Below are 14,815 nucleotides of genomic sequence, written 5' to 3'. Positions count from 1 at the left end.
CCCACCTCACCCCCACTCTCCTGTTCCCCCAAGAAGCAAGTCAGCAAAAACAAGCCAGTCAGTGTCTGTTTGGGCCCATTTATTATTTATTTTGGTGACACAATACAGTCACATGGTTCAAAATTAAGATGCACAGAAGGGCGCAGCGTGCTAAGTTCCCTCACTCACCCATCTTCCTCCCCAGAGGCAATCAGCGTCACCCATTTCTTTGAACCATACATACATAGGCGCCAATATGTGGTGTTTAATCTCTGCTTGTCAATTTCACAGGGTTTGGGATCATTATGGAAACAAATGTCTGGTTTTATTTTTATTTATTTATTTATTTTTGAGCTAGGGTCTCTCTCTAGTCCTAAGCTGACCTGGAACTCACTTTGTAGTCCCAGGGTGGCCTCAAACACACAATAATCCTCCTACCTGGGTCTCCCGTGTGCTGCGATCAAAGGTATGCACCACCATGCTTGGCTTATAAACATTTTATTTATTTATTTGAGAGCGACAGACACAGAGAGAAAGACAGATAGAGGGAGAGAGCGAGAATGGGCGCGCCAGGGCTTCCAGCCTCTGCAAACGAACTCCAGACGCGCGCGCCCCCTTGTCATGCTTGGCTTATAGAAACAAATTTCTGAGCATGTTTTGAGGGATTTTTCTAGATCAGGTTAGTTGGGCTGGGAAGACCCGCCGTAAGTGGGGTCAGTGCCACCTCATGGGCTGGGTCCTAGAGTATTAGAAAGGAGAAAGCTGGCTTAACACCAGAGCCCGTTGTGGACTGTGAGCAGCTGCCTCAAGCTCCTGTCCTCCTGCTGTGGTGGACTGTCACGTGCAACGCCCTTGAAATAAGCCTTCCTTCTTTAAAGGCTAGACGTGCGTTCTACCACTGAGCTCTTGGCAAACACTCTGCCATTGACCCACACCTCCAACCTCTGGGTTTGTTGTTTGTTTTGTGGTGTGGGTTTTTTTTTTTTTTTTTGAGCCAAGGTCTCACTACATAGCTGACTTTGAAATCACTATATAGCCCAGGAAATCTTCAAACTCCCAAACTTCATGCCTCTAACTCATGAGCACTGTGAATTGGAAGTGTGTGCTATCACGCCCCCTCTGTATTCTCCTTTTTATCATTTATTTGAGCGAGAGAGGAAAGAGAGAGAGAGAGAATGGGCACGCCAAGGAATCTAAGTCATTGCAAATAAACTTCAGGCGCATGTGACACCTTGCCCATCTGGCTAATGTGGGTCCTGGGGAACCAAACCTTGGTCCTTTGGCTTTGCTGGCAAATGCCTTAACTGCTAAGCCATCAATCACTCCAGCCCTTCTCCTTTTTCTAAAATTAATTTTGGTTCTTCAAGGTAGTGTCTCACTCTAGCCCAGGCTGAGCTGGAATTCACTACGGAGTCTCAGGGTGACCTCAGACTCATGGCAACCCTCCTACCTGTCTCCTGAGTGCTGGGATTAAAGGCGTGTGCCACCACGCCTGGCTCCTTTTTTATTTATTTATTTACTTTTACTTTTTTTTGTTTTATCTTTATTTATTTATTTGAGAGTGAGAGCGAGAGAGAGGGAGGGAGGGAGGGAGAGAGAGAGAGAGAGAGAGAGAGAATGGGAGCACCAGGGCTTCCAGCCACTATAAACGAACTCCAGATGCGTGTGCCCCCTTGTGCATCTGGCTAACGTGGATCCTGGGGAATCGAGCCTCAAACCAGGGTTCTTAGGCTTCACAGGCAAGCACTTAACTGCTAAGCCATTTCTCCAGCCCTCCTTTTTAATTTTTGTTAATTTATTTGAGAACGATAGAGAATGGGTGCACCAGGGCCTCCAGCTGCTACAAATGAACTCCAGACACATGTGTCACCTTGTGTATCTGGCTTATGTGGGTCCTGGGGAATTGAACCTGGGTCCTTTGGCTTTGCAGGCAAGCGCCTTAACCACTAAGCCATCTCTCCAGCCCATCTCCTTCTTCTTTTTTGTTTGTTTTTTGAGGTAGGATCTCAATCTAACCCAGGCTGACCTGGAATTCACTATGTAGTCTCAGGCTGGCCTCGAACTCATGGGAATCCTTCTACCGCTGCCTCCCAAGTGCTGGGATTATAGGCGTGTGCCGCCATGCCCAGATCCTATTTTAAATACAAATGCACTATACACATATCTGCTGGTTCCACTTGAAGATTGTTCCCTCTTTGTATATAAAAGCATATAGTTATTTTTTAGCTTTACAGTACTACTTTGTAAGACTGCATTGGATTTGCTTTGATTAATCCACTATGGAAGGATGTTTTTGTTCTTTACAATCTCTTGATATTTCTTTGTACCATCCCTACTCCAAAACCCAGGAGGAAAAAAAAAAAAAAAGCAAACAAAAAACCCACAGTGATGGAGCGAGCAGGTCCCACCAGCTTGGCCCTTCCCTTCCACAGGTCCTGGCTTATTTGCATGCCTGCTTATGATTGGGTAGACCTAGCTTGGGGCATGGAATTCCCAGGGATTTTGCTTCTCATCTTTGGTTCCCACACTTGGTACCAACCACATTACCACAGTGTCCCACACTGGCTGCTTCAGAGCACTGAGATCATGGGTCACACACGACCCTGGGATAAGATGACTGTTCTTCATGCTCATGGCATGCCCTAACTCACCAAGGTGATGCCGTTGTTATGATGGTCTTCCCACAGAGAGTGCAAGGCAGTCAGGTCAAATGAGCCAAAAGGTACCAGCTTGCATCTCTCTCTGCTTCCAGACAGGATAAAAGGTGACCAGTCATGCTCCTGCTATCATGCTTTCCCTGCAAAGATGGTCGATGTCCTTTCTTATACCAACAGCCAAAACGTACTCCCTGCCCAGGACAGGCTGAGAACAACTCTGATTCCTTCCTTCCTTCCTTCCTTCCTTCCTTCCTTCCTTCCTTCCTTCCTTCCTTCCTTTCGTTTTTTGGTTTTTCGAGGGAGGGTCTCACTCTAGCCCCAGGCTGACCTGGAATTCACTATGGAGTCTCAGGGTGGCCTTGAACTCACGGTGATCCTGCTACCTCTGCACCACCACACCCAGCACAGCTCTGATCTCGGATATGTGACAGACATGGGAGGATAGTCATGGATGGACCTGTGACTCCAGTGACGCGTCCCATCACATCTCTGAGACTTCCACAGGCTCAGGGAAAGGCAGCCTAGGGGAAACACCACAGCGAGAATCCCAGAAGGTGAGGCCAGACAGGAATTACAGGAGGACGCAGAAGGCTAGAAGGAGGAAAAAGAGAGAAGGAAGGGAGTTGCACAAGAAGCAATGTGAGGAGAAGAGACCCATTCTAGCTAGGGGATTTTTCACCATTGCAGAGTCCTCAAAGATGCCCTAAAAGTTTTGGGAAAGCCAGAAGGCAAAAGAAAGAAAAAAGATCATAAAGCATAGCCAGGCTCCTGGCCAGGCCATCCCTCCCCTGTGAGGTGGGAACGCAGCACAGCTGGCATCAACAAAACCTAGTGTCCCCGTGTCAGGCGTCACAGGCTCAAGATGCTTCTGGAGGGAGGGGAGGCAGAGGAGCACAGCAGGAGGGAGGAGTGCCAGGGATGTGGGGAACTGGCCGAGGAAACCAGACTGTCCCACACAGTGTCGAGCGGCCGCCCCATCCCTCCCGCCCTGACCCTGGGTCCCTAGGCCACATAGTCCATCCAGGGACCACCTAATAGTGAGAAAAGCCCCCATGAGAGAAGGCAGGGAGGTCAGGGACACAGGCAGCAGCCTGGGACAGGCAGGCCAGGGGGTTGACCTCACAGGCCCCGGCATCTTGGTCTTCTTGGAAGTAGATGGAGTCGGGAGAGTAGAGGGAGGGGTCCTCATCAAAGAAGTTGTAGGGTCGGAGCAAGAAGCCCGCTCCATTTCCCACTGTCACTGTGTTGGGAATGTCCTCCGCATGGGGAATGTGTAGGAAACCAGCTGTCACCCACGCCACCAAGTCCTGGTGAGGAAGAAGAAACAACATGACGAGGTCTCCTCTTGCTAAAGGTGTGTCCTGTGTCCAGTCTCTCACAGTGACCTGGCAGGGAAGAATCTGGTTCATTGGCCCACTATTATTATTTTTTTATTTTATTTTTTTTTTTGCTGTCGTTTTGTTTTTTTGAGGTAGGCTTTCGCTCTAGCCCAGACTGACCTGGAATTCACTATGTAGTCTCAAGGTGGCCTCAAACTCATGGCGACCCTCCTACCTCTGCCTCGTGAGTGCTGGGATTAAAGGCGTGCACCACCATGCCCGGCTATCTTTAAACATTCTAAAAAATATTTTATTTTTATTTATTTGAGAGAGAGGCAGAGAGAGAGAGAGAGAGAGAGAGAGAGAGAGAGAGAGATATTGAGAGATATTGAGAGAGAATGGGTACTCCAGGGCCTCTAGCTACTGCAAACAAATTCCAGATGCATAGGCTACCTTGTACATACTGGGGAATCAAACCTGGGTCCTTAGTCTTTGTAGGCAAGTGCTTTAACTGCCATTTCTCTAGCCCTCTTTAAACATTTTTAAAAAGTCTTTATTTTTATTTATTTATTTTATTATTGTTTTTTTGAGGTAGGGTCTCACTCTAAACCAGGCTGACCTGGAATTCACTCTGTATTCTCAGGGTGGCCTCAAACTCATGGCAACCCTCCTACCTCTGCCTCCCAAGTGCTGGGATTAAAGATGTGTGCCACCACACCCAGCTTATTTTTATTTATTTATTAGAGATAGAGAGAGGGAGGGAGAGAGAGTGCAGGAAAGAATGGGCATGCCAGGCAGGGCCTCTAGTTACTGCAAAAGAACTCCAGATACATGTGCCATCATGTGCATCTGGCTTATGTGGGACCTGGAGAATTGAACCTGGGTCTTTAGGCTTTATAGGCAAGTGCCTTAACAGCTAAGCTATATCTCCAGCCCTAAGCATCTTTAAAAACATATTATTTATTTGCAGAGAGAGAGAAGGAGAGAGAATGAGTGTATCACGGCCTCTAGCCACGGCAAACAAACTCTAGATACATGTGCCATTTTGTGCATGTGGCTTTACATGGGTACTGGGGAATCAAACATGGGTTGTTAGGCTTTGCAGGCAAGCACCATACACTGCTGAGCCATCTCTCCAGGCCATGTTTAAACACTGAAAAAAAAAAAACAACTGAATATATAAAGAGCCCATTTCATTTTGTGAACAAGAGCTGCCTCCCTGGGCCTGGCTGGCACCTTCCTCTCTGTTTCCCATCACATCACCTTCTGCCAACCGAACCCAGAGGGAGACACCACAGACACCTCAGCTCCTGTCTCCTTAATGTTCTGAGCACCCACAAACTATATGTAATTCAGAGAAGCAGCATGTATCGGGCCTTGACAGGCAGAAGCGTGCTGCCATGGAGAAAAGCGCCCTTCAGTGGTCAAGGCAGGGGAGGGAGAAGCTTTGGGTCAGGCCTGTGGTTTTCCCTGGTCACTTGCAGGCCTCCTTGAGTCTTCAGGCCCAGAGGGAGTGAGCCCACAAAGATGGGACTTTGAGCACTGTAGTTCTTAAGGATGGGCCCTGCTCCTCACCCAGTATTCGTGTGTCACTTCTCAGCTCTGGAAGATTCCCTCCAGAGTCAGCTCCACCCCTGGAGAGATAGGATGGTTTTCAGGGACCTCCCCACTGCCTGTCATAAGTACCTGAGGCTCATTCTTGTGTCCCACCCTCAGCCCACCCACAGTTAGCTCACCTCCCCAGCAATGGTCTCATTGTTGATGAAATCACTGAAATCCACAGCGGGGGCCCGAGGGTCATTCTGATTGAAGATGCTGGTACTGCTGGGCTCCTTCTCCTTCCGCTGGGTCACAACCAACTGGTACCTAGGAGGACACTGGTCAGGTCCCCGTGATCCCTAAGCCCATCCTGCTGCTTGATTATGGTGGAAGGGAGCTCAGGCCTCTGCCTCCAGCGTGGACAGGCGCTCACACTGCCAGCCCCTGGCTGCCGAGTCCCTGTCACCACCCTGGAGGGCACTGACTCCCAGTTCACCAGCCCCTGTCATTTCACGCAGCACAGTCCCCTCCCCACTCCAATAGCAAGGAGCTCCCCCTCTCTGGTTTTAGCCCTCCAGGGGGAAATGAGCCCCGCTGTGCACCGTGACAGCTCGAAGCCGTGTTCCCAGCGGCGGGACCTGAAGCACCGTTCAGAGTTTCTAGGCGTTTCTCCACCGCTTCAGCGCCAAACCCATGCTCCCCGCCCCCGCCGCTCCTGCGCACCCACCGCTTACCTCTCCCAGCTGAACGCTTTCTCCATGGCGCTGTTGTGAGGCAGCGGCTCCCCGGCAGAGCTGAGCGTCTGGATGCGGTACCCCCGCCGGTGACCCCACCTGTTGCTGTGGTTGCTGGCCAGGTACAGGTAGCGGGGGATGGCCCCTCCTAAGGGGAAGGTGGCCTGTTCTTCTGTCTCCAGCATCTTCCGGGTCACCTGCATTCTCTGTATTTGGTGCTCAGGGCTCCAGGGCGCAGCACTGGGGACAAAGACCATGTCCTCTGCCCAGACCCAGTTCTGCAGTCCTATGTGAAGTGGGTAAGGGGAGAGCTTTGATGAAGCAGTCACCCTGGCTGTCTGTGCCCCCCGCCCAGCCCTCAGCTCTCCTTTCCTGCCCCAGATATCTATTTCCAATCCTTCAACCAAGGCTCTTTTAAAAAATGTTTTATTTACTTATTTGAGTGAGAGGGAGAGCTAGGAAGAGGCAGATAGAAAGAGAAAATGGGCATGCCAGGGCCTCCAGCCACTACAAACAAACTTGAGATGCATGTGCTACCTTGTGCATCTGTTTGACATGGGTACTGGGGAATCGAACTTGGGTCCTTAGGCTTTGCAGGCAAGTGTCTTAACCGCTAAGCCATTTCTCCAGCCCCAACCAGAGCTTTTGACTTATATGTTAAAATATTTCTTTAAGGGCTGGTGGGATGGCTTAGTGGTTAAGGTGTTTGCCTGCAAAGCCAAAGGACCCACATTTGATTCCCCAGAACCCACTTTAGCCATATGCGCAAGGGGGCGCACAGGTTTGGAGTTCATTTGCAGTGGCTGGAGCCCTGGTGTGCCCATTCTCTCTCTCTCTCTTTCCCTCTTTCTCTGTCAAATAAATAAGTATATTTAAAATATTTCTTCAAGAGTTGGGCATGGTGGCACACGCCTTCAATCCCAGCACTTGGGAGGCAGAGGTAGGAGGATCACCATGAGTTTGAGGCCACCCTGAGACTCCATAGTGAATTCCAGGTCAGCCTGGGCTAGAGTGAGACCCTACCTCAAAAAAACAAAAAAAAAAGGGGGGGCTGGAAGATGGCTTAGTGGTTAAGCACTTGCCTGTGAAGCCCAAGGACCCTGGTTCGATTCCCCAGGACCCATGTTAGCCAAATGCACAAGGGGGCACACACATCTGGAGTTTGTTTGCAGTGGCTGGAGGCCTTGGCATGCCCATTTTCTCTCTCTCTCTCTCTCTGCCTCTTTCTCTCTCTGCCTGTCACTGTCAAGTGAATAAGTAAAAATAAACAAAAAATTAAAAAAAAATTCTTCAAGAGGCTGGGAAAGCAGCTCCGTAAGTGAAGCACTTGCTGCACAAGCATGAGGGCTCGGGTGGCCCCCGGCACCCACGTCAGCGCAGAGGGGACGTGGCAGGCCACCTGCAATCCTCACGCTCGTCAGGAAGCGGAGATGGGGAATCCCCGTTGTAAGATGACCAGCTAGGCTGGCCGAATCGACCAACCCTGGGTTCAACTGGGAGACCCCGACTTAGTAAATGAGGCAAAGAGTGATCATGGAAGACACACATGCACACCCACACAGAGGTGCATCTACATGCATATATGCATGCGCACACACACACACATACACATACAAAAAGAAGAAGGTAGGCTGGAGAGATGGTTTAGTGCTTAAGGCACTTGCCTACAAAGTCTAAGGACCCAGGTTCAGTTCCACAGGACCCACATAAGCCAGATGCACATGGTGGTGCATGTGTCTGAAGTTCATTTGCAGTGACTAGAGGCTCTGGTGCACCCATTCTTTCTTTATCTATCTGCCTCTTCCTCTTCTTCTCTCAAATAAATAAATACATCATTTAAAAAAAAATTGTTCGGGCTGGAGAGATGGCTTAGCGGTTAAGCGCTTGCCTGTGAAGCCTAAGGACCCCAGTTCGAGGCTCAGTTCCCCAGGTCCCACGTTAGCCAGATGCACAAGGGGGTGCACGCGTCTGGAGTTCGTTTGCAGAGGCTGGAGGCCCTGGTGCGCCTATTCTCTCTCTCTCCCTCTATCTGTCTTTCTCTCTGTGTCTGTTGCTCTCAAATAAATAAATAAATAATTTAAAAAAATTTGTTCATCTTTATTTATTTATTTGAGAGAAACAGAGAGAGAAAGGGAGGGGGAGAGAGAGAGAGAGAGAGATAGAGAGAGAGGATGAGTGCACCAGGGCCTTAGTCACTGCAAACAAACTCCAGATGCATGAGCCCCCTTGTGCATCTGGCTTACATGGGTCTTGGGGAATCAAGACTCGAACCGGGGTCCTTAGGCTTCGCAGGCAAGCGCTTAACCTCTAAGCCACCTCTCCAGCCTCATCATTTTTTTTAAACAGAAGGGATTTCTTCAAGGATTTCAGTCCTTCATCTTTCCAGTTTGTTTTTTTTTTTAAGATACTCAGGCCCGTAGAGATGGTTTAACAGTTAAGTTGCTTGCTAGCAAAGTCAAAGGACCCAGGTCCACCAATTCCCCAGTACCCACATAAAGCCTGATGCACAAAGTATCACATGTGTCTGGAGATTTTTTGCAGTGGCTGGAGGTCCTGGTGCACCCACTCTATCTGTCTGTCTCTTCCTATCTCTCTCTGCTTGCAAATGAATAAAATAAAAATAAAAAATATTTTTAAAAAAGAAAATCAAAACAAAACAAAAGAAAGCAGGCAGACATGGTGCATGCCTTTAGTCCCAGCACTTGACAGACTGAGGTAGGAGGATCACCATGAGTTTGAGGCCATCCTAGGGCTACAGAGTGAGTTTCAGGTCAGTCTGGGCTTGAGAGACTGGCCGCAAAATAGGAGGAGGAGGAGGGGGAGGAGGGGGAAGAGAAGGAGAAGAGAGATGACATGGAAGGTCACTCTAGGCACTGATAAAGCCTAAGCCACAACAACAACAAAAAACTTGACTGTGGGCTGGAGAGATGGTTTAGTGGTTAAGGCACTTGCCTGCAAAGCCAAAGGACCCAGGTTCAATTCCCCAGGACCGGACGTGAGCCAGATGCACAAAGTGGTGCGTGCATCTGGAGTTTGTTTGCAGCCGCTGAAGGCTCTGGCACACCCATTCTCTCTCTTTCCCTCCCTCTCTTACTTTCTCTCAAATAAATAAAAATATTTTTTAAAAAGAGAGAGAGCCGGGTGTGGTGGCGCACGCCTTTAATCCTAGCCCTCAGGAGGCAGATGTAGGAGGACTGCTGAGAGTTCGAGACCACCCTGAGATTCCATAGTGAATTCCAGGTCAGCCTGGGCTAGAGTGAGACCCTACCGCGACCCCCCCCAAAAAACGTCCCCAAAAACAAAGGTGCTGGGCGAAGTGAGAGCAGCGGGCTGGCGGGGTGGGAGGCTCGGAGCGCACGGAGCGCGTGGATCCTGGAGTTGAGAGCATCGAGAGCGGACGGAGACGCGCGGGGAGCGAGCGCGGAGCATAAAGCACTGGCTGCGCAGGCGTAGGGACCGGGGTCCAGACCCCCAGGCACCACAGAAATGCTGGGTCGTGTGGCGGTCCACAGGAGTCCCTGTAGTCTAGTCCACTGGTGAACTCTAGGTTTAAATGAGAGATCCTGCCTACGTAAATAAATAGAAGATAGATGGAGGAAGACACCTGATGTGTGCGCGTGTGCAGACGAACACAAATATGTGCCCACAGACATATGTGAATGTCATATAGACATGTATGCACCCCGCATGCACATGCAGGAGAAAAAAAAAGTGATGGAGATATGACGCAGCAGTTAAAAGCATTTGCTTATAAAGCATGATGGCCTGGGTTCAATTCCCCAGTACCCATGTAAAGCTAGATACACAAGGTGGTGCGCGCTTCTGGAGTGCACTGGGAGTGGCAGCAAGCCCTGGCTCATTCTCTGTGTCTCTCAAAAACTTTATTCTTTTTAAAAAAATTTTTTTGTTCATTTTTTATTTATTAGTTTGAGAGCGACAGACAGAGCGAGAAAGGCAGATAGATAGACAGATAGATAGATAGATAGATAGATAGATAGATAGATAGATAGATAGATAGATAGATGGAGAGAATGGGCGCACCAGGTCCTCCAGCCACTGCAAACGTACTCCAGACGGGTGCGCCTCCTTGTGCATCTGGCTAACGTGGGTCCTGGGGAATGGAGCCTCGAATAGGGGTCCTTAGGCTTCACAGGAAAACGCTTAAAGGCTAAGCCATCTCTCCAGCCCAAAAACTTTATTCTTAAAAAAAAAAAACAAAAAAAACCTATGGGACCTTTTAAAGACTTATTTATTTGCAAGCAGAGAGAAATAGAGAGAGAGAGAGAAGAGAGAGTGGGCACACCAGGGCCTCTAGCAGCTGCAAACAAACTCCAGACACATGCACCACTTAGTGCATCTGGCTTTAAGTGGGTACTGGGGAATCAAACTTGGGTCGTTAGGCTCTGCAAGTAAGCATCTCAACTATTGAGCCATTTTTCCAGTCCAAAACATTATTGTTATTATTATTGTTGTTGTTTTGTTTTATTGAGGTAAGGTCTCCCTCCATCCTAAAATGACCTAGATATTCACTATGTAGTCTCAGGGTGGCCTCAAACTCATGGTGATCCACCTACCTCTGCCTCCTGAGTGCTGGGACCAAAGAATTTTTAAAACAGTAGAGCTAGCAGGCTGGCCATGTGGTTCACTTGGTAGGATGCTTGCCAAGCATGCACGTCCAATCCCCAGCACCGCGTAAACCAAGCATGGCCACATGCTTATAATCCCAGCACTCAGGAGGTGGGTGCAGGAGGGTCAGGAGTTCAAGGTTATCCTCAGCTACATAGTTAGGTCAACGCCAGCTTGGGCTATAGGAGATCCTGTCTTGGAAAGAATAAAGAGCCGGGTGTGGTGGCACACTCCTTTAATCCCAGCACTCAGGAGGCAGAGGTAGGAGAATCACTGTGAGTTCGAGGCCATCTGAGATTACATAGTGAATTCCAGGTCAGTCTGGGCTAGAGTGAGACCCTATGTTAAAAAACCAAGAAAAGGGCTGGAGAGATGGCTTAGCGGTTAAGTGCTTGTCTGTGAAGCCTAAGGACCCCGGTTCGAGGCTCGGTTCCCCAGGTCCCATTTTAGCCAGATGCACAAGGGGGCGCACGCGTCTGGAGTTCGTTTGCAGAGGCTGGAAGCCCTGGCGCGCCCATTCTCTCTCTCTCCCTCTACCTGTCTTTCTCTCTGTGTCTGTCACTCTCAAATAAATAAATAAAAAATTTAAAAAAAAATTAAAAAAAAAACAAGAAAAAAAAAGAATAAAGAGAGAGTGTGTCCATAGTACAGAGAGCTGAAGGCTGATGTGGAGAGGGAAGGGGAGCATGACCCTACACGAGTTCTGAGAGATTTCAGTGCAGAACAGAATAAAATTGGGTGATGACTCAGCATGGGGAAGAAAAGTGAAAAGACAAAGAGGAAATTTCTAAGAAACTATGCAGCTTTGGCAATCTCTGTGACCACAAACTCTGGGAACCATCTGGAATACCCCACAGTATCCCTGTACTAATATGAATGGTGTCCAGACAGAGACAGAAAGTCAAGAGGACCCCTTTCCCAAAGATATGCTCCACAATGGCAGTCCCACAGCCGGTCTGCACGTACCAGGGACGTGACAGAAGGCATGATGAGTCAGACACAGAGAGCTGAGCTGGAAAGAAAATCATAGTGGCCTCCTCAATGTGAGGCCCACGTAAGGGCAAGGGACCCTGTTCACCCAGATCTCACCTCCTCTCTGAGTTTGGCCATTTCCCAAGATTTTCTAGTGCAACCACTTGGATGGAGGCTGGCCATGCAGGCAGAGACCTAAGACCCAAATAAAACTAACTCCACAACAAACTCTCCAATCCAGCCAAAAGAGATTTATAATAATCTAAGTCTTTCTTCCCTAGATAACCTACGTAAAACCTGAGGCAGCTGGGTGTGGTGGCATTTGCCTTTAATCCCAGCATTCGGGAGGCAGAGGTAGGAGGATCACCATGAGTTCGAGGCCACCCTGAGACAACATAGTGAATTCCAGGTCAGCCTGGGCTAGAGTGAGACCCTACCTCAAAAAAACCTGAAGCAAACTAAGATGACACTTCATCCCCTCTTGAGAACCCCTTGCTTGCTTCCACCAGGCTTTCTTACCTGCCACATCCAGATCCACCTTAAAGTGGGCACTGTGGGTGTGAACTGTGCCCAGTGTGTGTTCCCCAACTCGATTCCCATACCTTTGGGCAGTACCAAAGAGGAATGCTGAGCTGATGTAGCCTGTGGCATGAAACTTGACTTCGATGGCCCCATTGGGGTGGAAGATCATGTCCCACAGGTAGTCATAGTTGAGCAAGGTGGACACAGACCTGACGATCAGCACTGTCTCCGTAAGTCCACCAAAATAGTGGGAGTATAGATCTGAATGGTGCCGCCGCAGAGGGAGGCCCTGGTTCTGTTCAAACACACAAAAGGCATCACGTAGTGTCTTGGGGGTCTGGGACTCCTGAAGGAAATGCCAGTCCACATAGGTGGCCAGGTACGGACAGTCTACCCCACGGGTCAGGGGGGTAGAGAATTTGCCAATGCCAAAACTACCATCCATATAGCGGGTCATCATCGCTGCCGGGGAATTGCCACCGTACACAGCCACGGCCTCCTGGACGCTGACTTCATAGGCCACCCTTTCCCCTTGAAAACGTATGTCAAAGATCCTCGGGCCATTGAAAGCTCCAAGGCCAAAAGAGAAAGTCCACAGTGAGGAGGCCACTTGACTCCCTTTGATACTGAAACGGGGGCCCTGGGGATGGAACTGAAGAGGGGGAACTGGACCCGGTGGCACGGAGGACTTCAGGGACCAGGACCCACCTGTTCCATTGTTTGGAACGACCACCACATTCACCAGACCAGACTCAAACTGGTCCTCCAGCTGGGCCAGACTCTCATAATAGCGGCCTTGATAGAACACCTTCCGGATGGTCCAGCGGGCCAGGTCCAGGGCTCTGTGGTCCACCAGCAGCTCTAATCCAATGGGATGCAGGAAAATCCCGGCCCCTGAGTGGTTGTAGTAGACACCAAACCAAGTGGCCCGGTCCCCTGGTTGCAGACCACGGGGGGCTGTGGTCATTGTCACCAGGTTGTGTCCCTGGCGTTTGTAGAAGCAACAGTGGTGAAGGAGCCCAGAGGCCTGGGGTAGCTCCCTGTCAAGAATCATCTGGTCTATGTCCAGGTATTCCCTAAATGTTACGGGTCGCTGGTGATAGGATAGGGGACCCCCATAACGCTCCACAGTCACATCCCGCATGTAGGAGGGATGAGGCAGCGGCCCCACCACCAATTCACTCACATTGGGTTGGGGCTGGGCACCAAAGAAGACGATGGCCAGAGCCTCCCGGGCAGGTATGGGGCCCCCTCTGTCCAGGTGGGCAAGGGCTGCAGCCTTGGGGGGCAGCTGCAGCTCCACTGAGAAGACACAGTTGTCCGAGGGCCGAGCCTGGGCTGCGTCCACCAGCCCTGACCCCAGCCGCTGGGTCAGAAAGCTCATCACAGCCGTCAGCTCCTCTGGGCTCAGGTCTGCGAACAGCTGGCTCTGGTCAGGGTGAGTCCAGGGCTGGGCACTAGGGGGTATGGAGTTGCAAAGGGGCGGTTGGCTGGGTCCACCCCCATCTCCGCTTCTGCCGGCTAGCAAGACACAAACCAAGGCAAAGATGGTGATGACAGCCAGAGCAAGGAGCACCAAGGTAGTCTTCTGAGTCATTGTGCCTTGAGGAGGGACAGGCTTCTGCAAGTGTAGAGTCTGTGTTCTCAGGGCAGCAGGAGAGGATTTCTCTTGGCGGCTGTACTGGGGGCTCTGGGACGCTGGCTGAGCTCTTCTGTCGTCAATGCCTGTTCTGAGGGTGGGAAGGAGTGGGGAGGAGCGGGAGGCCCGGGCTAGCGTTGGGAGGCGGGTCTGAACAGGCTGCAGCAGTTTCCACAGACCTTACATGGCTTTATCCTCCAGGCTCCAGATCAGACCTCTACTCTCTGGGTCAGGGTTGGAGTTGGGGAGAGCTGAGACTGGGGAAACGGGGAGGAAGATAGCCCGTAGGAAGAAATCCACCACCAGCAAGGAGCTGGGTCTACGCAGCAGCCCCTGGGCCCCTCAGACCAGCTTCAACCCGAACCCCTACCTCTTCAGGTCCAGATGTTCTCTTTCCTGTCACCGGGAAGTATTGTTCTCCCAAGGAAGCCCCCCGCCCTCCCCTTCCAGACTGTTTTCCAAACAACATTCCTTGGCCAGGTCTACCCGCCTCTTGCAGATCTTTCTGTTGCTAATAAGGACTCCTTGGCTAGCATCCTTAATATTCCCCTGAGAACTGTACATGCTTATTTAAGCCAAACAGAATAAACTCAAGCGAAATTTTGCAAGACATTTTATTATCAATTACACATGTAAGCACATTCCGTTTGCATGTCCATGTATATGGAGATGCCTGATAGAGTGTAAACACCTGCTGGTTTTGAGTGCTAGGATTTGTGGGGTTCTTGTTTGAATATCCCAAAAATGACTTTTTCAAAATATTTATTTATTTATTTATTTTGAGAGAAAGAGGCGCAGAGAGAGAGAGAGAGAGAATGGGCACGCCAG

The 14,815-nt window shown here is 50.0% G+C and overlaps 1 protein-coding gene across 1 annotated transcript; it reads right to left on the bottom strand.

The window, feature by feature from the left end:
* Positions 1 to 2,918: 2,918 nt before the first annotated feature.
* Positions 2,919 to 14,370, bottom strand: Aoc3 (amine oxidase copper containing 3). Its single transcript, XM_045159826.1, has 4 exons — positions 12,346 to 14,370; positions 6,229 to 6,514; positions 5,692 to 5,821; positions 2,919 to 3,943 (listed from the first exon to the last, which is right to left on the bottom strand). The coding sequence occupies exons 1-4, from the start codon at positions 13,943 to 13,945 to the stop codon at positions 3,668 to 3,670; spliced, it is 2,292 nt and encodes a 763-aa protein (XP_045015761.1). The 5' UTR covers positions 13,946 to 14,370; the 3' UTR covers positions 2,919 to 3,667.
* Positions 14,371 to 14,815: the final 445 nt, after the last annotated feature.

This window comes from Jaculus jaculus, chromosome 9 (genome assembly GCF_020740685.1).
Source record: "Jaculus jaculus isolate mJacJac1 chromosome 9, mJacJac1.mat.Y.cur, whole genome shotgun sequence".
Lineage (NCBI taxonomy): Eukaryota > Metazoa > Chordata > Mammalia > Rodentia > Dipodidae > Jaculus > Jaculus jaculus.
Note: the sequence above shows the minus strand (reverse complement) of the source record. Positions and strands in the feature narration are given on the sequence as shown.

Bases quoted from the DNA above. Each gene is read 5' to 3' on its own strand.
- Aoc3 (XM_045159826.1), bottom strand. From the start codon at position 13,945: ATGACTCAGAAGACTACCTTGGTGCTCCTTGCTCTGGCTGTCATCACC. The intron at 5,822-6,228 runs GTAAGCGGTGGG...GTGTCCTCCTAG, and splicing joins AAAGCGTTCAGCTGGGAGAG to GTACCAGTTGGTTGTGACCC. The intron at 3,944-5,691 runs GTGAGCTAACTG...CTTCCTCACCAG, and splicing joins ATGAGACCATTGCTGGGGAG to GACTTGGTGGCGTGGGTGAC.